This window comes from Coregonus lavaretus, assembly GCF_964263955.1.
Source record: "Coregonus lavaretus genome assembly, chromosome: 38".
Taxonomy (NCBI): domain Eukaryota; kingdom Metazoa; phylum Chordata; class Actinopteri; order Salmoniformes; family Salmonidae; genus Coregonus; species Coregonus lavaretus.
This window is the reverse complement of record NC_140025.1, coordinates 24,231,929-24,257,054: the sequence shown is the minus strand read 5'-3', so window position 1 is coordinate 24,257,054 and position 25,126 is coordinate 24,231,929. Positions and strand designations below refer to the sequence as shown.

Here is a 25,126-nt window from a genome sequence, read left to right as displayed (position 1 = left end):
TTACTCTATATCATTTTCCATCAACTCATGTTATTCTCTATCACGCAGAATTGTCAGCTCATTGTAACATATGAAGCTCATTCTAAAATACAGACGTGGGTGATTTCTGTCCCAGGGTACTACACTCTGTGCACATTTTTATTGCTGCCCTGGACAAACACTATGTTTAACTATTCTTGGCCTACAATTTAAACCACAATTAGTTAAATGAGGTGTTAGTGATGTGCTGGATATACTTTATATTTTAAACTTGCTGACTTTAAATAGTTATCTTAACATTGCTTATTTTTTGGTGTAGCATCTTATTATTTTTGCAGGCAAAGGAATACCCAATCACTTGGCAGAGTATGGATGAAGATGCCCAAAAAAGATTGGGGAGGAGATGGTGCCTTGCGCCACAGTACAGGCAGACATGTATAGGGAAGATGTTGGATCCACATTGACCAGGGTATCAATCTTTGGGAGTGATCCCTTCTCATCTGAAGAGAACTTGATGCATTTCTGTTCGAAACACTTCATTCACAGTAAGTCGCTAGCTAACACTTGTTTGTTACGCACCATATCTAAGACTAGCGAATTAGATCGATATTAATTTATCTCGCTAGCCAGCTAACTAATTTCAGGGGTAAACAAACAGTGACGTAAATATAATGCGACAGTTTTACTAGCTACTTTTATTTATTTTTTATTTTTTATTGCAACAATAATAACAATATTACACATCAATACAGGGACATTCCTGTGAATACAATGAAAAAATAAAATAATAAAACACCAGTTGACCCCCCCCTTCACAAAAAAATAAGAAGAATTCAGGACACTATTTATATGTGACAAGGCAATGAGACATTAATAGACATTCAGAGACATGACTTCTAATAATTTCCTCAACTTTTTTAGTTTCACAAGTTTGATGGATTTATACAATTGTAACTACAAAATAAGGAATTTTTTCACCCCATTTACATTTGTGAATATAATATTTGGCCAAGAGAATAATAATGTTAATAAAATGGTTATGATCGGAATTACAAGGATAAGCATAATGCCATTTAACATCATCAAAGGTAAACATAGGTAATTCTGGAGATTTTATACACAACCATTCAAGAATAGTTTTACTAGCTTCAGTGTTAGCAGGTCGGGTACCACAGAGTGGCAGAATAAGTATCATGCAAATCATTTGTCGTACAGTTGTACCATCCTCGGAGGCGTGGTCATGTTAAGCCACGCCTCAACGTGTGTATCTATCCTGTTGCAGCTGCTGCTCTCCAGGCATCTCTGTTCCTGAATACAATTTTGTGGATGAGGTTAGAAAAATGATTTCATGCAGTGGAAATTATTATCCGTTTTCGTTGTTTAAATTCGGATATTGATTGAACATACAGTACACGGATCCGATCAATAGGCCTAACTACTATTGCTATGTATGTTTCTTTTTTTGAAAATGATGTAATTTTTTTATTTTCTTGCTTAGCCTTGTAGCCTGTAGTAGTCAAAGTCCAGAATTAAAACCTGTGTGCTACTGTAATAATGCACACTGATCTCATGTGGATGGTCTTGTCATCGATCCTGCCCATCATCATCATCATCATGTACTGTAGCAACTCCGTGCAGGAGTGGACATCACTAATCCTCCTGATTCCCACTTGTTTCCATCTATGGAATCCGCTAGCAGGCAGGCAGACAGTTCATAAGTGGGCATGGCAGTTATTGCGTTTTGAGGTGAGTAACAACAGTCATTGTCGAGACTACTTTATGGTGTGATTTATAAAACAACTTCTAAGTCAGTTGGTAGCAATTTTTCTAAAGGTTTGCGTGCGGTAATTCAGTTCGTTTTTAGACAGCTGGGGCATAATAATAGTTAGCTAGCCATAGTGTTAGTTAGCTATGTTTAAGATTCTACAGGAATAAATACATTTTTAAAGCCGTCGATATGAATAATGTGAATGTAAAGATACGATAATGAAGCCAACTAGCTAGCTTATTGTTAATGCGCGAGACCATATGCCACAGGTTTGCGAATAACGTTAGCTAGCTAAAGTCGCTAGGTTCCAAAAGGTGCCATATGGTCTTGCGCTAAACCTAGCATTCATTAGTGTTTGCCTCTTCAAAATTGGATTAACTAACGTCGGTCAGCGTTGCTTACTGGCATAAACAACGTTGCTGGTCATATTTGTGGCGGCACTGGTTATCATTTTCACTAGCCTGATGGCTGCTTTGCAATGAGTTTGTGTGGTAACTTCGCAGCTTTGACGTGCGAGACTTGAGCACGGTTAAATGCACACATGATTATTGTGGATAGTCAGATAATATAATAGTTCGTTTAAAACGTTGACATGCTTTTCTAGAATAATGACTTCCCTAATTATCTATAAAAACAAAGAGAGTCGCACACTATGTATAAACTCTCAGTAATTTATTGCGTAAACCATCAATGTGCCTTCTTCAGGGTAATGTCATGAACGCTTGAACCAGGTTATGTAGACAAAACTGCAATTAGTGCAACCAATGACAATAGTGAGGGGTGTGTCATAATTATTAGGTTGATTAGAATGAATTGATTGAAACTGTTAAGACAATAGTTTACAGCATTGAATATATTAGGCTATTGTTAGCATTATCAATCAATTTCAATCAATTTTATTTTATATAGCCCTTCTTACATCAGCTAATATCTCGAAGTGCTGTACAGAAACCCAGCCTAAAACCCCAAACAGCTAGTAATGCAGGTGTAGAAGCACGGTGGCTAGGAAAAACTCCCTAGAAAGGCGAAAACCTAGGAAGAAACCTAGAGAGGAACCATTAGCATTAGCATAAGATTAGTATCAACATACATTATTGTTTAATTTAATTTCACATATATATATTTTAATGTTTCCAATTTAATAAATGCTTTGTTAAATGTAATATTTTAGTTCAACCATAATGCATAATAAGCATCATCAACAGGGGGAACGTATTGTGTGTATGCGGATAAGTTGTAGAAATAATATATTCATTTATAAGACTTGTTCATAGAAAATATAATTGTTCATAAGAAGGGCCTGAGATCAAAGTCAATATTCAGACCACTAGGGGTCAATGTTTTTAAATAGGATATCTAGTAGGCCTCCCTCTGTAGTAGGAGGATCTCGATGTTACCTCCTCTCCTTGGTAGAGCAACATGCTCAATGCCAGTGTATTTGAGGGAGGAGATGGGATGGTTGGCTTCAACAAAGTGAGCTGCTACTGGATAGTTAGTGTTCCTACACCTGATTTGACTCCCTTTGTCTTGCAAGAGATGATACCCCTAATGGATTTTTCGACCTGTATGTGGGTGTCTAAAGAAGGATGTTTTTGTAGTGCTGTTGCATTTGTAGTTCCCATTTGGAATGGGTGTCAAGAGTGTCTGAGTGGGCTCAGGGGGCAGGTCAGATCTCACTAAGTTATCCCCAATATAATACACTGCTCAAAAAAAAAAAAGGGAACACTTAAACAACACAATGTAACTCCAAGTCAATCACACTTCTGTGAAATCAAACTGTCCACTTAGGAAGCAACACTGATTGACAATACATTTCACATGCTGTTGTGCAAATGGAATAGACAACAGGTGGAAATTATAGGCAATTAGTAAGACACCCCCAATAAAGGACTGGTTTTGCAGGTGGTGACCACATACCACTTCTCAGTTCCTATGCTTCCTGGCTGATGTTTTGGTCACTTTTGAATGCTGGCGGTGCTTTCACTCTAGTGGTAGCATGAGACGGAGTCTACAACCCACACAAGTGGCTCAGGTAGTGCAGCTCATCCAGGATGGCACATCAATGCGAGCTGTGGCAAGAAGGTTTGCTGTGTCTGTCAGCGTAGTGTCCAGAGCATGGAGGCGCTACTAGGAGACAGGCCAGTACATCAGGAGACGTGGAGGAGGCCGTAGGAGGGCAACAACCCAGCAGCAGGACTGCTACCTCCGCCTTTGTGCAAGGAGGAGCAGGAGGAGCACTGCCAGAGCCCTGCAAAATGACCTCCAGCAGGACACAAATGTGCATGTGTCTGCTCAAACGGTCAAAAACAGACTCCATGAGGGTGGTATGAGGGCCCGACGTCCACAGGTGGGGGTTGTGCTTACAGCCCAACACCGTGCAGGACGTTTGGCATTTGCCAGAGAACACAAAGATTGGCAAATTTGCCACTGGCGCCCTGTGCTCTTCACAGATGAAAGCAGGTTCACACTGAGCACGTGACAGACGTGACAGAGTCTGGAGACGCCGTGGAGAACGTTCTGCTGCCTGCAACATCCTCCAGCATGACCGGTTTGGCAGTGGGTCAGTCATGGTGTGGGGTGGCATTTCTTTGGGGGGCCGCACAGCCCTCCATGTGCTCGCCAGAGGTAGCCTGACTGCCATTAGGTACCGAGATGAGATCCTCAGACCCCTTGTGAGACCATATGCTGGTGCGGTTGGCCCTGGGCTCCTCCTAATGCAAGACAATACTAGACCTCATGTGGCTGGAGTGTGTCAGCAGTTCCTGCAAGAGGAAGGCATTGATGCTATGGACTGGCCCGCCCGTTCCCCAGACCTGAATCCAATTGAGCACATCTGGGACATCATGTCTCGCTCCATCCACCAACGCCACGTTGCACCACAGACTGTCCAGGAGTTGGCGGATGCTTTAATCCAGGTCTGGGAGGAGATCCCTCAGGAGACCATCCGCCACCTCATCAGGAGCATGCCCAGGCATTGTAGGGAGGTCATACAGGCATGTGGAGGCCACACACACTACTGAGCCTCATTTTGACTTGTTTTAAGGACATTACATCAAAGTTGGATCAGCCTGTAGTGTGGTTTTCCACTTTAATTTTGAGGGTGACTCCAAATCCAGACCTCCATGGGTTGATAAATTTGATTTCCATTGATAATTTTGTGTGATTTTGTTGTCAGCACATTCAACTATGTAAAGAAAAAAGTATTTAATAAGATTATTTCATTCATTCAGATCTAGGATGTGTTATTTTAGTGTTCCCTTTATTTTTTTGAGCAGTGTACATCGACACATCTGAAATCAGGCTACCTGATGGGACTTAAATAAATGCAGAAAATCGGCAATCAAAATAAACGTTATACCACAGTGACCATGTTAGTTTTGCCAAACATTTTTGATTCTGAGTTCAGACATATAAAGTTTGTATGTGAATTCGATTTCTAAGATGCATACTTTAAGTTTTTTCGAACTCACTTCACTCGTGCATAACATGCTGACCACACCGCACGCGTTGCGTGCGTTGCAAAATAAATGTACACATACATGTTATTCAATCATTGCACCCACACTGCTCGCACGCGTCAACGAGTGTCTGCGTGGCCAGGCGCTAAAATAGAACTCGGTTCTATTTGTGATGCTCAACGCGCTGCAAGTCCTGCCTCTCCCATCTCTACATTGGTTTTTAGGAGCATCTACCCACGTGGGTGATCGAAAGATGAACTGAGGACTACGCTCCAGTCCAGTTGGTTGTGGTAATGCGCCATAAAGTTGGTTGCCAACCGCCATATAAAGTCCAAAGAAGAAGAAGAAGCCTGAAGGAGGAGAGATTACTAGAAAACAAACTTTTACCGTTTTATCTCTGGATTAATTGTCGGAGTAGAGGACCTTCTGCATTTCAGGTAAAATAACAACCCAATGTTTTTATCCCAGGACAAATTAGCTAGCAACAGCAAGCTAGCTAGCTAAATTGCCATAAATGTTTTTTATGCTTTTCGACCTGTCCCCAAATTAATATAATTGGTTCAGAGTTTGTTTTGCGTGTCCTGATCACGTCTGGTGTGGGTGGACAAAATCAACTTGTGCGTGATGGTGCACACGGACGCATGCGCGGTCTGGGTAGCACGTAAGAGGGACACTTGAGCTACCGGTGCTGGCACATGCACAGATCAAATACAGTGCTGGAACACCGATGAAGTTATTTACATGTCCTAATCATTCCAAAGTTAGCTCAGAAAACCCGGTGATTTAATCGATGTATGCTTACTTCGATTTTGACGTTACGCCGATTTAAGATAAGTAAAGTAAGGTGTTTACATGACTAATGCCATAATCTGTTGAATATCTAATTATTAATGTTCATGTAAATGTACAAGCGCAAATCTCAGCTTGTTTGGGAGAGTGAAGTGAGTTAGGAAAATCTGAAAGTATGCATTTAAATGTTTTGTCACATAACGCATTTTATATGTCCGAAATCAAATAGACTTCGCAAAAATAACATGATCGCTTTGGTAGAACGTTTATTTTGATTTGCGATTTTCTGCATTTATTTCAGTCCCATCAAATGTGTCCATGTAAAATTATTATTAGGGAAGTCATTCTTCTTGCAAAGCATGTAAACGTTTTAAACAAACCATTATATTAATCTGACGATCCACAATAATCATATTATTGTGTGCATGTAACCGTACTCAGTGAGGTCAGGCAAAGTAACTCACATAAGCTAACGTTATAGAATCTGAACAAAAATATAAACACAACATGTAAAGTGTTGGTCCCTTGTTTCATGAGTTGAAATAAAAGATCCCAGAAATGTTCCATAAGCACGGAAAGATTATTTCTCTAAAATCTTGAGCACTAATTTGTTTACATCCCTGTTAGTGAGCATTTCTCCTTTGCCAAGATAATCCATCCACCTGACAGGTGTGGCATATCAAGAAGATGATTTAACAACATGATCATTACACAGGTGCATCTTGTGCTGGGGACAATAAAAGGCCACTCTAAAATGTGCAGTTTTGTCACAACACAATGCCACAGATGTCTCAAGTTTTGAGGGAGTGCACAGTTGGCATGCTGACTGCAAGAGTGTCCACCAGAAATGTTGCCAGAGAATTAAATGTTAATTTCTCTACCGTAAGCTGCCTCCAACGTCGTTTTAGACAATTTGGCAGTACGTCAAACTGGCCTCACAACCGCAGACGTGTATGGGGTCGTGTGGGCGAGTGGTTTGCTGATGTTAACGTTGTAAACAGAGTGCTCCGTGTGGGCAGGCATAAGCTACGGACAACAAACACAATTGCATTTTATCGATGGCAATTTGAATGCACAGAGATACCGTGATGAGATCCTGAGGCCCATTGTTGTGCCATTCCTCTGCCGCCATCACCTCATGTTTCAGCATGATAATGCACGGCCCCATGTCGCAAGGATTTGTACACAATTCCTGGAAGCTGAAAATGTCCCAGTTCTTCCATGGCCTGCATACTCACCAGACATGTCACCCATTGAGCATGTTTGGGATGCTCTGCATCGATGTGTACGACAGCGTGTTCCAATTCCCGCCAATATCCAGCAACTTTACACAGCCATTGAAAAGGAGTGGGACAATATTCCACAGGCCACAGTGAACAGCCTGATCAGCTTTATGCGAAGGAGATGTGTCGCGCTGCATGAGGCAAATGGTGGTCATACCAGATACTGACTGGTTTTCTGATCCACGCCCTTTTTTTAAAGGTATCTGTGACCAACAGATGCATATCTGTATTCCCAGTCATGTGAAATCCATAGATTAGGGCCTAATTAATTTATTTCAATTGACTTATTTACTTATATGAACTGTAACTCAGTAAAATCGTTGAAATAGTTGCATGTTGCGTGTATATTTTTGTTCAGTATACTTTTTCACTTAAGTCTTCATGTACCGATTAAAAATCTAAAGTTCAATGTGTTTCCATCGCATTTTAAACTCTACCAATAGTTTTGTCACAAACTGTTGCATTAGGCCTAAATAGCAAATGTGCCCACTCTGGTCTTGGCACATGCGCTCTAGCCAACGTTCGCAGATACAGTGCTGGTAGCGAAATTTCCTTTTGTAGGATAGCTGGAGGAGAAGTCAATATTCTTGAGTTGCGTAGTGATTGGTTGAGCCTTCTTGTGTGTGTGATGTTACACAGATGCGCTTTTACCTTTCCACAAACTCATCAAAGAATAGATGGGTTGTTGGTTTTTGCAACAAAACCGAGGTGTGCGCAACTATTGGGCAAAACAGACAGGGTTGGCTTAGATTGTTGACAACATGTAAGCTATATTTCATCTCCAATGTTTTTTGAAAATAAATACATTTGCACAATGAGCACTTGTCTCTCAAATACATCGTTAAAGTTGTTGGTTAGCTAGCTATTTGAATTTCAGCCATATTAGCATTGACATGAAGTCAGTCAAAACACCTAAAAACAAGACATGGTATCAATAACAAGATGAAACAAGCTACTTGTGATTCCCCACATGGCAGTTTCTGGTAATTATTGCTATCCAGAACCACAACAACAGGTTGACTTCTGCCCCAAGGAAGCGTGCGCATCATTTTCGTGATGTTGTCAGCTGAAGCCAGGAGTGCAGCACACGATTTGGAGATCAGAGACAAAATCCCCATGTCGTTACGACGCTCATTTAATGTGAGCGGGTCAGAGACGCAATCTGAGGGCTACCGATCTCATCTTTGAGCAGTCCCAGACGTCCTGATATTTTCAAACATGTTTGATTTTATCGGCACAAAATCTGCAATGCTCTTGTACTGTGAGATGTGCAACGACTAGTTTTGAGAACGGTGATCAGCAATAGCCAATGAGAGCTCGCCAGAGAAGAAGCCAGTGAGATGATGACGCATCTCGTGCAGGAGCGATGACTACTACAAGGATGCGTTTGTGCTTGCCTTTACCAAAGCAAAACGTTACAGATCTGAAGTTCACAAGCAATGTTATTCAATTCAAAATGTTGGCTAGATAGTTCAACTCTATGGCAAGCGTGAATGTCTGACTGAACGTTTATGATGCTGCTTTGAGCCACAGCTCGTACGTTAAATCTAATCACATCATTGTTTTCACAAGACAGCGTGGTATCGAGAATCCTCACAACCAAGTGAAGAATCTTGTAGTGTGTGACCACCGTCTGTGCCACATCATTCAGTGTGTGCATCACTATGTTGGTAACACTAAAATAAAATAAACTACAGGAAAGATGGTAGTTTAATGTGAAAAGCTTAGCGATCTAACCCATCTATAGGAAATCTATTAGTTGGCTAGAAATGGCTACTGCCTGGCCAGTGAACTAGCTACATTTCAGTAATTTAGTTAGCCTCCTAAATGCAGTTGTAAGTGGCTAAACTAACTATGAGTTGTTGCCCATGTTGTTATCATGTCTAACCAGTTAGCTATTGTAGCCCGTGAGTTTCGGAGTCTAGCTAGCGTCTTCGTTTGACGTCCACGATTAGCTAACTGTTAAATAGCTAGCGAGATGGCTTCTGCCTGGCCAGTGTGAGCCAGCATGCTACATTTCAGTCAGTAGCTGTCCTTCTAAATGCGGTGGTCACTGGATAAACTAGTTATGAGTTGAAGATATTTTGGTGAAAACTAACTAGTAGCCAGTTGTTGTTGCCCATGGTGGAATCATATCTAACCAGCTGGCTCCTGAAGCCTATGTGACATGTCTAGTATATGCTCATGAGCTCCTCCGTCTAGACATAGGCTAGCTAGCGTTGTTAGCTGAGCTGTTTTATAATAAAATGGCTGAGGTGACTCAAACCCTGTAGCTAGCTAACAAGCCCTCCTCGGCGACAATGTTATTGGGGTGCAGGAATATTAGATATGTCTTTTTAATTTTAAGATAACTGTCATTGAAGTTGGTCGTTACTACTGGTTTTAAGGTTGTCACTTGTTACCAAGTTTTAGATCCGATGGGAGAGAGATTGTACACCATTGTTTTGGTCAGGGCTCGAAGTGATGTCACGCCTTCAAATAAGGCTCAACCAATCACCGATGGATAATAATGACTTTGGCTCTGGCTATCCTATGAAAGGAAATATTGCGCGCGGGTAGGCTAGTCTACATGATGAAGTTATTATTGAAGAGTGAGTATTTGTCAAACGGCAGTCAAGCACCGATCATCATGTCACCAGAATAAGACCCTAGATATTTATTGGAAAGCAGCATGAAGCTCATCACCGTGCACTGTCACCACCCTGTGAAGTTCATCATAACTTGTTTCATCTGTAGCCTAATAAACTGCATGGTTTCCCGAGTTGTAGTGGGAGGACCACACACCATATCATCACGACTCCCAAGTTTACTTCGAGATGATGGTTATTATACTGTATCAATATTTGTGCATAAAGGCGTTTCCACCGCCATTTCGACCATGTTGAACGAACAAATGATCTGTCGGCATTTATAACACTTCCTATTTCCATCACAGCTGTCACAATTTATTTTTTATACAGTATGACTTTACTCGCATAAAAACTGTGGATGGAAAGCAATCCAACTTCAGCTTGTCTCAGATAAAATGGACACTACTGTAAGTGAAATGCCATTATATTTCATGGCTTTATCATAGGAGAAGGAGAGTGGTGACAATGTAGCTAATAACATAGTATGATTTCTATATGAAGTTAATGACGAGATTCTGCATTCATGCATTGATTCCCTTACTCCCAGTCTCATTCCATACTGGTAGCAGAATGCTGAACATTGAAAACCTCTGTCTTTCTTTATAATCTCTTTTATAGTACTGTTTACCTTCACCTTTGATTGCTTCTGCACTTGGTTGGTTTTCACCTCATATCTCTACAGCCATGTTTGCCTCAAATGCCTCTCTGGCCAGTTCCACCAAGCAAACACTCACTCTCACTGCCTTTGACTGATAAACAGGTGACGACCCACTGAATGGGAGCTAGTGCTGGACAGAGTCAGACCTTGGGATACAACAGGAGAAGAGCAGAGCAGCAGTGCACCGATGGCCAACCCCACCCCTCCACCGGGTTTGCTGTGAGGTTAGAGAAAAAGTGAGGAGGAGAAAGTGAACTGTACTAGATGCCATGATGGAGGACGACCAGCCCAAGTTGAAGCCGCCTACACCTTCACCTTCTCCCTTGCTGGACCTAGAACAAAGTCCCGGAGCCTCGCCAGTAACAAACCATGCAGAGGTATAGTATATCTAGTGGTTTAGCCAAAATGCTAATAGATAGCCTTTACATAATTTAATGGTACTGAGTTGCTGAAGCTATGAGAAATGGCTTCGGCATAATAGTCATTTTGGTTGAATGATTCCACACATATTGATCTGGAATCAGTTGGCAGTGTACTGTGCACTCTTATTTGGCACTATGCATTTATGGGGTCAATTATTTACGGGAAAACAAAAATGTAAAATCATCATGCTGACATTTAGTTTTGTTAGGTCATTTGAAACATACCTTGAGATGTACCCTACCAGGAGATTTGCTCATGATTTTTGCCAGCCTCTTTTTCCACAGAGAGTGGTATTTCTGTAAGTTGGAACAACAGCCTTTTTCATGACACTGACTGTTCTCATTGTGGCACACTCTTTGTAGTAAAAGTCCATATCTACTCTTTATGATAAGAATGAGAACTATTACTAAGTTGGAACACAGTAGTGTCTTGTTAGCATGACTAACTTCCCTGTCAACAATGAGAACCACTTAACATAGGTGTGACAAAGAAATGGAGGTAAAAAAGCCAGGAGCATTGGCATTGGCTCCAGTACCATTCTTATCAACCTTCAAGTGTTGGGCTAGGCTAGCCAAAACAAGTTCCTGACACCACAATCAGTCTCTCTTGAAAGATTGCTATCATTTCAACTCAAGAAGTTAAAGCTACAATATGCAACTTTTTGGGCGACCCATCCAAATTCACATAGAAATGTGAGTTATAGATCAGTCATTCTCATTGAAAGCAAGATCTGTTCTATGTGCACTATTTCTATGCTTCCGTTAAGTTTTGTTTTTGCCTCTTTTACTTTTGGTTTTGTACACTAGCTTCAAACATCTGAAAATACAATATATTTTTGGTTATTAAAAATATATTTCACAGCAGTTTTAAATGGTACAATGATTCTCTACACTATACATTGCTTGTTTTGTTACATAAACTGAAATTATGCGAATTATTCAAACTTTAGCAACCAGGAAATGGCGGAGCGATTTCTGCGTATTGCACCTTTTAACTGGGGTTAGAGTACGATGGAGTCGAGAGGATGCTTTTTGAAAGCAAGTGTACAAAAACATCGAAGTGTCCCTTTGTCAAGTGTCTCTTTCGCAAAAAAAACAAAACAAAAAAAAAATCTAATAGTGTGTTACTTTTTCAGAAGCTTGTATTGAAATGGCATTTATGTAGTAAGAAAGTTTCATTTAAAAGTATGGCTACTAACACATTTTCATATTGAACTAAAACCCCTTTCCTCTATGTCTTCCCCCCGGTAGTTCCTGGGTGTGAACCAGATTCAGGTGGTGGTGAGACGGAGCTCCACCCCCCAGGTCACGGAGGAGACCTACTTTATCCCCCGTAACCCGGTGGTGGATGCGGGCACCAACACTGACCCCCCGGTCATCTGCTGTGGCAGGCTCCGCCGGGCATGCCCCTGCCCGCCCCGAGGCCTCCTGGCCTCCCTCATCACCAAGGGTGGGCACCAGCATAGAAATAGGCCACTCTAGTATTGTGTCTCTATGCTGATGCCCATAGAAATTGAATTATACTTCTATCGACACCAGAATAGAGATACAATATAGGCCTAATACTAGAGTGGCCTAATGTCATGAACCTCATAATGCTACAATGCGCTGATAATGCCATTGTGGTCTGTGTTTTATTTAATTCCGGGCACCAGGGGGGCTAATGCTACCGTAGTGATGTTACCTTGGTGACATTGCTATGGGATCAGGGATTGGCATCTTGTAGCGTTTTGTGCTTGGGCGAGTGGAAAATGGAGAGAGAGAGAGAGGGAGAGAGAGAGAGTGGAGTAATATGTTAGGATTGAGTTTGTAGAACCAGTGTGTGTGTGTGTCTCAATAAAGGGAACAAAGGTACTCTAGAATTGCTTCTCTTTATCCAGCGCACGCTGTTGAACAGTGCCACAGTTGTACCCAGAGGCATTTATATAGCACAAATGGAGAAGATATACAGATGGACTAAAGCCCTACCCAGTGTCCCTGATATACTGAAATGTACAAGTTAACATTTAGGCTTAGTAGTAGACTTTTGAGACCACTGTACCTTGCAAACCAAATCTAGTACAGCACATGCAATCTTTTTTGATCAAATTTGTATTTTATTTGGCAGGTAAAAGTAAAAGACAAACTGCTAACTGGCCATGTACTGACTTCTGACCTCTCCTCCCTCCCAGTCGTCATTGCATTAGTGCTGTTTGGCGTGGTCTGGTCCATCACAGAGGAGGAGTGTCTGCCGACGGGGAACCTGTTTGGCATCACCGTGCTCTTCATCTGCTCCGTCACCGGGGGCAAACTGGTGGGCCTCATACGGCTGCCCAAACTGCCTCCCTTTCCCCCGCTCCTGGGTAGGTCATGCGAATAGAGAGAGCGTGTGTGGGTGTATATGTGTTTGCGTGTATGTGTTGTAGGTGATGGGGTCTGTGTTGTCTGTGACGGCATATGTATGTGCAGCATATAACAGGTTATTTTCGGTAACCTGTACCTCATTTGACTTGTTGAGAGAGACAAAATGGCATCTTCAGGGTGTTACATGCCCTACATGTTCCTTGGTAACAGTCAGAGAGACACCATCCTTTTCTTTGTCTTTGATATGGAAGTGGTGGCTGGCTGTTGGTACTATATCTGCTGATATAGTAGATAGAACACACACACACACCTACTTACTATAATAAGCACACATTCAGATTAAACACACCCACTCACTAGATTAAGCATGCATGCACTTGCTTGTCCCCTCACTACTACTCTTTACTATACATGTAAAATGTGACTGTTTCACCTGCATGTAACATGGATGGACAAACAGTCCCTTATTATTCTGGCTGGCTTTGCCAACATTGCTACTTCACGTGTAGTATTTACATTTACATTTTAGTCATTTAGCAGACGCTCTTATCCAGAGCGACTTACAGTTAGTGAGTGCATACATTTTTCATACTGGCCCCCCGTGGGAAACGAACCCACAACCCTGGCGTTGCAAGCGCCATGCTCTACCAACTGAGCTACAGGGGACTAGTACATCATACATGTGTTACTACCATACCTAGACAGTGAAGTGAGTTCATATCCCACCTTATCCCATTTCTAACCAAATGAACACCCTTGTTGACTTAGACTGATAGGGAGTATTTTGCATTTCTCACCATACAATAGAGACTTGGTTGAGATACGGCGCAGCTTTGACCAAAGTCTCTCTTGATGCTGGTAACCACATGACAAGACCTATAGTTTGCACAGACCCATATAATAAGACAGTGGCCACTCACTCAGCTCACAAAAAGATAGAAGTCAGATGTTCAGATTCACAACCTACTCCTCACTTTCAACAGTCCAGAAAGGAGATTGTAGATAATAAAAAAAGTGTTTTGGTGGGTGTTTGATTTCGAAACTTTGATCGTTAGCGTAGTGTCTATCCGATAGATCCCACTCCATAGGTCAGAAGTAAAGTCTGAACCAAAAACTGATTGTTGGATGTAGATCTTTGATTTCAAAACTTGGATAGTTAATGTCTCTCCAACCCCTGTTTTCCTTTTTTTAAACCCAGAGGAACTCTGTTTCCCAGTTCAAAGTCCCCGTTTCGTTGTTTGAACTGAACAGACTTCTTTGGCCTGACGCAGGATTAAAACGGAACAAAGCAGGAATTTCATTTCGGCCAAGCTTTGTTACAGCCTTAAAGGTATTTAGGCTAACAGACAGTCGGTCCCATATTCTTATGCCTGTTAACTAGTTCCTCCCTGCTCAGTTAGTATTCATTGCTTGCGTCCCAGATGGGATGCAATTGTTGTGTACTTTATTGATAATATGCTATTAAGCAGACACTTATATCCAAAGCGGCTTACAGCACAGTGACTGTGAGTGCATACGGTTTAGTATACCACCAGCGGGAATCAAATCCACAACCCTGGCGTTGGCTAATGCCACTCTTACCAACTAAACCACACAGGACCACATTGATCTTTCTGAACTTCAAAGGCAATTCAATTTCATACAGTAGATTAAAGACTCCACTGTATGCATGTCTCTCTTCAGTTTGCACTATTCCTACTTGGAAAGGTTTTTTCTTTACTCTCAAAAGGATCCTATGCCTAGAAGCCTTTGATATCTTAAACCAATTGATCTTCAACCTTTTAATACGCAGTTCCCAGACTATCAGAACAAAGAATGTGTCGGAAAAAGTGAATTTCTTGGCATTTAACCAATGTGAAGATGGGAATGATATCTTAGCCTCAAGTTCTCTGTTTTAACTCTCCTTTTTATAAATACAAGATTGTCTTCAGAACAATACAGCAATACATCGTTTTTTTGCCCCTCTTGCTGTGAGAGAAAGTCCAAAGAATAACACCATGGTTGTTTATAAAAGTATTAACTTTAATATAATAGTATGATAAAGTATCATTGTTCTCTGTCATTCTCTACAGGTATGCTATTGACGGGCTTCCTGCTGCGTAATATCCCCGTGGTAACGGACGCCGTGTACATCGACTTCCGATGGTCCGCCGCCCTGAGGAACATTGCCCTCGCTGTCATCCTGGCCCGAGCAGGCCTGGGATTGGATGGCTCAGTATGTCAATCAAACACTAATCTCTCTCCATAGGCCAATGCTTTTAGTGTTTAGTACTTGTCTTTATTATTTATGTTCCTGTGATAACCTGTGTTAAAGGAAAAATTCACTAAAAAACAATATGTGTATGTTTTTTAAATTAGTCCACTGTTGATACAGTCCCAAAATGTTTTGCATTTCAGCAGTCAAGTTTTCAGAACTTTCAAGAAGCAAAGTGTCACTTGCCACATCATCATGATGCAAAACTCATCAACATGATGATGTAGCAAGTGACACTTTGCTTCTTGAATGTCCTTTATCTTCAAAACTTGACTTAATGATTTTTCCTTTTAATGTGTGTGTGTGTACATGTATGTGTTCCCAGGCTCTGAAGAAGCTTAGTATGGTGTGTATACGTGTGGGAATGGGACCCTGCATCATCGAGGCATGCACCATCGCCATCGTCTCCCACTTCCTCATGGGCCTGCCCTGGATATGGGGATTCATCCTAGGGTAAACTCTCTTTCTCTCTGTCTCGTTGTCTCTCTCTTCTCCCTCTCTCGTTGTCTCTCTCTGTCTCTCTCGCTCTCTGTCTCTCTGAGACTTCTACTTCTAAATCCCACTTAGTATTCTGCAGCCTCCCGATGCATTTGTAAAACTAAAGGGCTACCTAACACCGCTTGCATTCTAATAAGACAGGTGTAGAGTATTTGGCAGCTACTGTAACTCCCCGTGAACACTTGAAGTATCCTTTATATCAGAGCTCTCCAACCCTGTTCCTGGAGAGCTACTGTGCCATAGGTTTGCACTCCAACCTTAATCTAGCGCACCTGATTCTAATAATTAGCTGGTTGATAAGCTGACCCAGGTTAGTTACAACTGGGGTTGGAACGAAAACCTACAGGAGGGTAGCCCTCCAGGAACAGGTTTGGAGACCCTGCCTTTATACATTTTCATTTCATCCTATGATTCTTAGCCCCTTGCTCTCTCTGTCTTTCTTTCTCTCTCTCCTCTCTCTTTCTTGCTCTATCCCTGTCTTTTGCTTTCTATCTCTGTCTTCTCTATTTCTCTCCTCCTCTCTCTTGCTCTCTCTCTCGTCCTCTCCACTCTTGCTCTCTCATCCTCTCCACTCTTGCTGTCTCTCACTCTGATCTGTCCATCGTTCTATTCATCCATCCCTCTAAATACACTACATTATCAAAAGTATGTGGACACCTGCTCGTCGAATATCTCATTCCAAAATCATGGGCATTAATATGGAGTTGGTCTCCCCTTTGCTGCTATAACAGCCTCCACTCTTCTGGGAAGGCTTTCAACTAGATGTTGGAACATTGCTACGGGAACTTGCTTCAATTCAGCCACAGGAGCATTAGTGAGGTTGGGCGATTAGGCCTGGCTCGGAGTCAGTGTTCCAATTCATCCTAAAGGTGTTCGATGGTGTTGAGGTCAGGGCTCTGTGCAGGTCAGTCAAGTTCTTCCACACCGATCTCGACAAACAATTTCTGTATGGACCTCGCTTTGTGCACGGGGGCATTGTCATTCTGAAACAGGAAAGCATAGAATCGTCTAGAATATCATTGTATGCTATAGCGTTAAGATTTCCCTTTACTGGAACTAAGGGGCCTAGCCCAAACCATGAAAACCAGCGCCTGACCATTATTCCTCCTCCACCAAACTTTACAGTTAGCACTATTTATTCGGCCAGGTAGCGTTCTCCTGGCTTCCTCCAAACCCAGATTCGTCCGTCGGACTGCCAGATGGTGAAGCGTAATTCATCACTCCAGGAATACGTTTCCACTGCTCCAGAGTCCAATGGCGGCGAGATTTACACCACTCCAGCCGACGCTTGGCATTGCGCATGGTGATCTTAGGCTTGTTTGCGGCTGCTCGGCCATGGAAACCCATTTCATGAAGCTCCCGATGAACAGTTATTGTGCTGACGTTGCTTCCAGAGGCAGTTTGGAACTCGGTAGTGAGTGTTGCAATCGAGGACAGATGATTTTTCAGCACTCGGCGGCCCTGTTCTGTGAGCTTGTGTGGCCTACCATTCACGGCTGAGCCTAGACGTTTCCACGTCACAATAACAGCACTTACAGTTGACCGGGGCAGCTCTAGCAGGGCAGAAATTTGACGAACTGACTTGTTGGAAAGGTGGCATCCTATGACGGTTCCACGTTAACAGTCACAGCTCTTCAGTAACGCCATTCAACTGCCAATGTTTGTCTATGGAGATTCCATGGCTGTGTGCTCGATTTTATACACCTATATCAGCAACGGGTGTGGCTGAAATAGCCAAATCCACTCATTTGAAGGGGTGTCCACATACTTTTTTATATATAGTGTATATCTCAAACTAATCCCTATTAGTAAAGCTGCATCATTAAACACTTTGTCTAGACTCATTGTATTATCCCCCATCTCCCCTCCCCTGTCTCTTTTAGGTTTGTGATGTCTTCAAATCAATCAAATGCATTATGTTTATGTAAAGCCCTTTTTACATCAGCAGTTGACACAAAGTGCTTTTACAATAACCTGGCCTTTGAAAGCATCTTCTACAGGGCCATATTATATTATATGATGAACCCTCATAGTATGTCTCCTCTCTTGTAGGTTTGTACTGGCCATCTGCTAAATGTTCATATAATACACTGCTCAAAAAAATAAAGGGAACACTTAAACAACACAATGTAACTCCAAGTCAATCACACTTCTGTGAAATCAAACTGTCCACTTAGGAAACAACACTGATTGACAATACATTTCACATGCTGTTGTGCAAATGGAATAGACAACAGGTGGAAATTATAGGCAATTAGCAAGATACCCCCAATAAAGGACTGGTTTTGCAGGTGGTGACCACAGACCACTTCTCAGTTCCTATGCTTCCTGGCTGATGTTTTGGTCACTTTTGAATGCTGGCGGTGCTTTCACTCTAGTGGTAGCATGAGACGGAGTCTACAACCCACACAAGTGGCTCAGGTAGTGCAGCTCATCCAGGATGGCACATCAATGCGAGCTGTGGCAAGAAGGTTTGCTGTGTCTGTCAGCGTAGTGTCCAGAGCATGGAGGCGCTACCAGGAGACAGGCCAGTACATCAGGAGACGTGGAGGAGGCCGTAGGAGGGCAACAACCCAGCAGCAGGACTGCTACCTCCGCCTTTGTGCAAGGAGGAGCAGGAGGAGCACTGCCAGAGCCCTGCAAAATAACCTGTGTCTGCTTAAACGGTCAGAAACAGACTCCATGAGGGTGGTATGAGGGCCCGACGTCCACAGGTGGGGGTTGTGCTTACAGCCCAACACTGTGCAGGACGTTTGGCATTTGCCAGAGAACACCAAGATTGGCAAATTCGCCACTGGCGCCCTGTGCTCTTCACAGATGAAAGCACACTGAGCATGTGACAGACGTGACAGAGTCTGGAGACGCCGTGGAGAACGTTCTGCTGCCTGCAACATCCTCCAGCATGACCGGTTTGGCGGTGGGTCATGGTGTGGGGTGGCATTTCTTTGGGGGGGGGGGGGCGCACAGCCCTCCATGTGCTCGCCAGAGGTAGCCTGACTGCCATTAGGTACCGAGATGAGATCCTCAGACCCCTTGTGAGACCATATGCTGGTGCGGTTGGCCCTGGGTTCCTCCTAATGCAAGACAATGCTAGACCTCATGTGGCTGGAGTGTGTCAGCAGTTCCTGCAAGAGGAAGGCATTGATGCTATGGACTGGCCCGCCCGTTCCCCAGACCTGAATCCAATTGAGCACATCATGTCGCTCCATCCACCAACGCCACGTTGCACCACAGACTGTCCAGGAGTTGGCGGATGCTTTAGTCCAGGTCTGGGAGGAGCTCCCTCAGGAGACCATCCGCCACCTCATCAGGAGCATGCCCAGGTGTTGTAGGGAGGTCATTTTTTTAATTTTTTTAATTTCACCTTTATTTAACCAGGTAAGCCAGTTGAGAACAGGTTCTCATTTACAACTGCGACCTGGCCAAGATAAAGCAAAGTAGTGCAATAAAAACAACACAGAGTTACATATGGGGTAAAAAAACATAAAGTCAGAAATACAACAGAAAATATATATACAGTGTGTGCAAATGTAGCAAGTTATGGAGGTAAGGCAATAAATAGGCTATAGTGCAGAATAATTACAATAGTATTAACACTGGAATGCTAGATGTGCAAGAGATTATGTGCAAATAGAGATACTGGGGTGCAAAAGAGCAAAATAAATAACAATATAGGGATGAGGTAGTTGGGTGGGCTAATTTCAGATGGGCTGTGTACAGGTGCAGTGATCGGTAAGGTGCTCTGACAACTGATGCTTAAAGTTATTGAGGGAGATAAGAGTCTCCAGCTTCAGAGATTTTTGCAATTCGTTCCAGTCATTGGCAGCAGAGAACTGGAAGGAATGGCGGCCAAAGGAGGTGTTGGCTTTGGGAATGACCAGTGAGATATACCTGCTGGAGCGCAGACTACGGGTGGGTGCTGCTATGGTGACCAATGAGCTAAGATAAGGCGGGGATTTGCCTAGCAGTGATTTATAGATGGCCTGGAGCCAGTGGGTTTGACGACGGACATGTAGTGAGGACCAGCCAACAAGAGCGTACAGGTCACAGTGGTGGGTAGTGTATGGGGCTTTGGAGACAAAACGGATGGCACTGTGATAGACTACATCCAATTTGCTGAGTAGAGTGTTGGAGGCTATTTTGTAAATGACATCACCGAAGTCAAGGATCGGTAGGATAGTCAGTTTTACGAGGGCATGTTTGGCAGCATGAGTGAAGGAGGCTTTGTTGCGAAATAGGAAGCCGATTCTAGATTTAACTTTGGATTGGAGATTCTTTATGTGAGTCTGGAAGTTGAGTTTACAGTCTAACCAGACACCTAGATATTTGTAGTTGTCCACATACTCTAGGTCCGACCCGTCGAGAGTGGTGATTCTAGTCGGGTGGGCGGGTGCTAGCAGCGTTCGATTGAAAAGCATGCATTTAGTTTTACTAGTGTTTAAGAGCAGTTGAAGGCTACTGAAGGATTGTTGTATGGCATTGAAGCTCGTTTGGAGGTTTGTTAACACAGTGTCCAATGAAGGGCCAGATGTATACAAAATGGTGTCGTCTGCGTAGAGGTGGATCTGAGAGTCACCAGCAGCAAGAGCGACATCATTGATATACACGGAGAAAAGTGTCGGCCCAAGAATTGAACCCTGTGGCACCCCCATAGAGACTGCCATAGGTCCAGACAACAGGCCCTCCGATTTGACACACTGAACTCTATCTGAGAAGTAGTTGGTGAACCAGGCGAGGCAGTCATTTGAGAAACCAAGGCTATTTAGTCTGCCAATAAGAATGCGGTGGTTGACAGAGTCGAAAGCCTTGGCCAGGTCGATGAAGACAGGCACGTGGAGGCCACACACACTACTGAGCCTCATTTTGACTTGTTTTAAGGACATTACAGTGGGGAAATTTTTTATTTAGTCAGCCACCAATTGTGCAAGTTCTCCCACTTAAAAAGATGAGAGAGGCCTGTAATTTTCATCATAGGTACACGTCAACTATGACAGACAAAATGAGAAAGAAAATCCAGAAAATCACAGTGTAGGATTTTTAATGAATTTATTTGCAAATTATGGTGGAAAATAAGTATTTGGTCAATAACAAAAGTTTCTCAATACTTTGTTATATACCCTTTGTTGGCAATGACACAGGTCAAACGTTTTCTGTAAGTCTTCACAAGGTTTTCACACACTGTTGCTGGTATTTTGGCCCATTCCTCCATGCAGATCTCCTCTAGAGCAGTGATGTTTTGGGGCTGTCGCTGGGCAACACGGACTTTCAACTCCCTCCAAAGATTTTCTATGGCGTTGAGATCTGGAGACTGGCTAGGCCACTCCAGGACCTTGAAATGCTTCTTACGAAGCCACTCCTTCGTTGCCCGGGCGGTGTGTTTGGGATCATTGTCATGCTGAAAGACCCAGCCACGTTTCATCTTCAATGCCCTTGCTGATGGAAGGAGGTTTTCACTCAAAATCTCACGATACATGGCCCCATTCATTCTTTCCTTTACACGGATCAGTTGTCCTGGTCCCTTTGCAGAAAAACAGCCCCAAAGCATGATGTTTCCACCCCCATGCTTCACAGTAGGTATGGTGTTCTTTGGATGCAACTCAGCATTCTTTGTCCTCCAAACACGACGAGTTGAGTTTTTACCAAAAAGTTCTATTTTGGTTTCATCTGACCATATGACATTCTCCCAATCCTCTTCTGGATCATCCAAATGCACTCTAGTAAACTTCAGACGGGCCTGGACATGTACTGGCTTAAGCAGGGGGACACGTCTGGCACTGCAGGATTTTAGTCCCTGGCGGCGTAGTGTGTTACTGATGGTAGGCTTTGTTACTTTGGTCCCAGCTCTCTGCAGGTCATTCACTATGTCCCCCCGTGTGGTTCTGGGATCTTGTGATCATTTTGACCCCACGGGGTGAGATCTTGCGGGGAGCCCCAGATCGAGGGAGATTATCAGTGGTCTTGTATGTCTTCCATTTCCTAATAATTGCTCCCACAGTTGATTTCTTCAAACCAAGCTGCTTACCTATTGCAGATTCAGTCTTCCCAGCCTGGTGCAGGTCTACAATTTTGTTTCTGGTGTCCTTTGACAGCTCTTTGGTCTTGGCCATTGTGGAGTTTGGAGTGTGACTGTTTGAGGTTGTGGACAGGTGTCTTTTATACTGATAACAAGTTCAAACAGGTGCCATTAATACAGGTAACGAGTGGAGGACAGAGGAGCCTCTTAAAGAAGAAGTTACAGGTCTGTGAGAGCCAGAAATCTTGCTTGTTTGTAGGTGACCAAATACTTATTTTCCACCATAATTTGCTAATAAATTCATGAAATCCTACAATGTGATTTTCTGGAATTTTTTTTCTCATTTTGTCTGTCATAGTTGACATGTACCTATGATGAAAATTACAGGCCTCTCTCATCTTTTTAAGTGGGAGAACTTGCACAATTGGTGGCTGACTAAATACTTTTTTTCCCCACTGTACATCAAAGTTGGATCAGCCTGTAGTGTGGTTTTCCACTTTAATTTTGAGGGTGACTCCAAATCCAGACCTCCATGGGTTGATACATTTGATTTCCATTTTTCATTTTTGTGTGATTTTGTTGTCAGCACATTCAACTATGTAAAGAAAAAAGTATTTTTAATAAGAATTTCATTCATTCAGATCTAGAATGTGTTATTTTAGTGTTCCCTTTATTTTTTTGAGCAGTGTATTATGATCAGTATTCATATAGTGCATTTGGAAAGTATTCAGACCCCTTGACTTTTTCCACATTTTGTTACGTTACATCCTTATTCTAAAATGAATGTTTTTCCTCATCAACACAGTACCCCATCATGACAAAGTGAAAAAAGGGTTTTAGATTGCACATTTATAAAAAATAAAAACTTAAATACCCTATTTACATCAATATTCAGACCCTTTGCTATGAGACTCGAAATTGAGCTCAGGTGCATCCTGTTTCCATTGATCATCCTTGAGATGTTTCTACAACTTCATTGGAGTCCACCTGTGGTCAATTCAATTGACTGGACATAATTTGGAAAGGCACACACCTGTCTATATAAGGTTCCACAGTTGACAATGCATGTCAGAGCAAAAAACCAAGCCATGAGGTCGAAGGAATTGTCCGTAGAGCTCCGAGACAGGATTGTGTCAAGGCACAGATTTGGGGAAGGGTACCAAAAAATGTCTGCAGCATTGATGGTCTCCAAGAACACATTGGCCTCCATTCTTAAATGGAAGAAGTTTGGAACCACCAAGACTCTTCCTAGAGCTTGTCACTTGGCCAAACAGAGCAATCGGGGGAGAAGGGCCTTGGTCAGGGAGGTGACCAAGAACCCAATGGTCAGTCTGACAGAGCTCCAGAGTTCTTCTGTGGAGATGGGAGAACCTTCCAGAAGGACAACCATCTCCGCAGCACTCCACCAATCAGACCTTTATGGTAGAGTGGCCAGACAAAAGCCACTCCTCAGTAAAAGGCAAATGACAGCCCGCTTGGAGTTTGCCAAAATGCACCTAAAGACTCTGACTATGAGAAACAAGATTGAACTCTTTTGTCCTGAATGCCAACCGTCATGCCTGGAGGAAACCTGGCACCATCCCTACGGTGAAGCATGGTGGTGGCAGCATCATGCTGTAAGGATGTTTTTCAGCGGCAGGGACTTGGAGACTAGTCAGGATTGAGGGTAAGATGAATGGAGCAATGTACAGTGAGATCCTTGATGAAAACCTGCTCCAGAGCGCTCAGGACCTCCGACTGGGGTGAAGGTTCGTCTTCCAACAGGACAATGACCCTAAGCACACAGCCAAGACAACGCATGAGTGGCATCGGGACAAGTCTCTGAATGTCCTTGAGTGGCCCAGCCTGAGCCAGGACTTGAACCAGATCAAACATCTCTGAAGAGACCTGAAAATAGCTGTGCAGCGACGCTCCCCATCCAACCTGACAGAGCTTGAGAGGATCTGCAAAGAAGAATGGGAGAAACTCCCCAAAAACAGGTGTGCCAAGCTTGTAGTGTCATACCCAAGAAGATTTGAGGTTGTAATCGCTGCCAAAGGTGCTTCAACAAAGTACAGAGTAAAGGGTCTGAATACTTACAGTACCAGTCAAAAGTTTGAACACACCTACTCATTCCAGAGTTTTTCTTTATTTGTACTATTTTGTAGAATAATAGTGAAGACATCAAAACTATGAAATAACACATATGGAATGATGTAGTAACCAAACAAGTGTTAAACAAATCAAAATATATTTGAGATTCTTCAAAGTAGCCACTCTTTGCCTTGATGACAGCTTTGCTCACTCTTGGCATTTTCTCAACCAGCTTCATGAGGTAGGCACATGGAATGCATTTCAGTTAACAGGTGTGCCTTGTTAAAAGTTAATTTGTGGAATTTCTTTCCTTCTTAATGCGTTTGAGCCAATCAGTTGTGTTGTGACAAGGTAGGGGTGGTATATTGAAGATAGCCCTATTTGGTAAAAGACCAAGTCCATATTATGGCAAGAACAGCTCAAATAAGCAAAGAGAAATGACAGTACATCATTACTTTAAGACATGAAGGTCAGTCAACCTGGAAAATGTCAAGAACTTTGAAAGTTTCTTCAAGTGCAGTTGCAAAAAACATCAAGCGCTATGATGAAACCTGCTCTCATGAGGACTGCCACAGGAAAGGAAGACCCAGTGTAACCTCTGCTGCAGAGGATAAATTCATTAGAGTTACCAGCCTCAGATATTGCAACCCAAATAAATGCTTCACAGAGTTCAAGTAACAGACACATCTCAACATCAACTGATCAGAGGAGACTGCGTGAATCAGGCCTTCATGGTAGAATTGCTGCAAAGAAACCACTACTAAAGGACACCAATAAGAAGAAGAGACTTGCTTGGGCCAAGAAACACGAGCAATGGACATTAGACCGGTGGAAATCTGTCCTTTGGTTTGATTAGTCCAAAATTGAGATTTTTAGTTCCAACCGCCGTGTCTTTGTGAGACTCAGAGTATGTGAACGGATGATCTCTGCATGTGTAGTTCCCACCGTGAAGCATGGA

General features: G+C 42.8%; 1 protein-coding gene across 1 annotated transcript in view; it reads left to right on the top strand.

Moving 5' to 3' along the window:
* The first annotated feature begins 1,645 nt into the window (after window positions 1-1,645).
* The window catches only part of LOC311112199 (sodium/hydrogen exchanger 9B2), a 30,227-nt gene continuing 6,746 nt past the window's right edge, over window positions 1,646-25,126 (top strand). Inside the window, exons 1-6 of the mRNA XM_084155224.1 lie at window positions 1,646-1,725; window positions 10,668-10,942; window positions 12,239-12,437; window positions 13,159-13,329; window positions 15,403-15,545; window positions 15,910-16,037. Coding sequence (XP_084011350.1) covers window positions 10,835-10,942; window positions 12,239-12,437; window positions 13,159-13,329; window positions 15,403-15,545; window positions 15,910-16,037 — 749 coding nt within the window. The 5' untranslated portion in view covers window positions 1,646-1,725; window positions 10,668-10,834. The remainder of the gene's footprint in view (window positions 1,726-10,667; window positions 10,943-12,238; window positions 12,438-13,158; window positions 13,330-15,402; window positions 15,546-15,909; window positions 16,038-25,126) is intronic.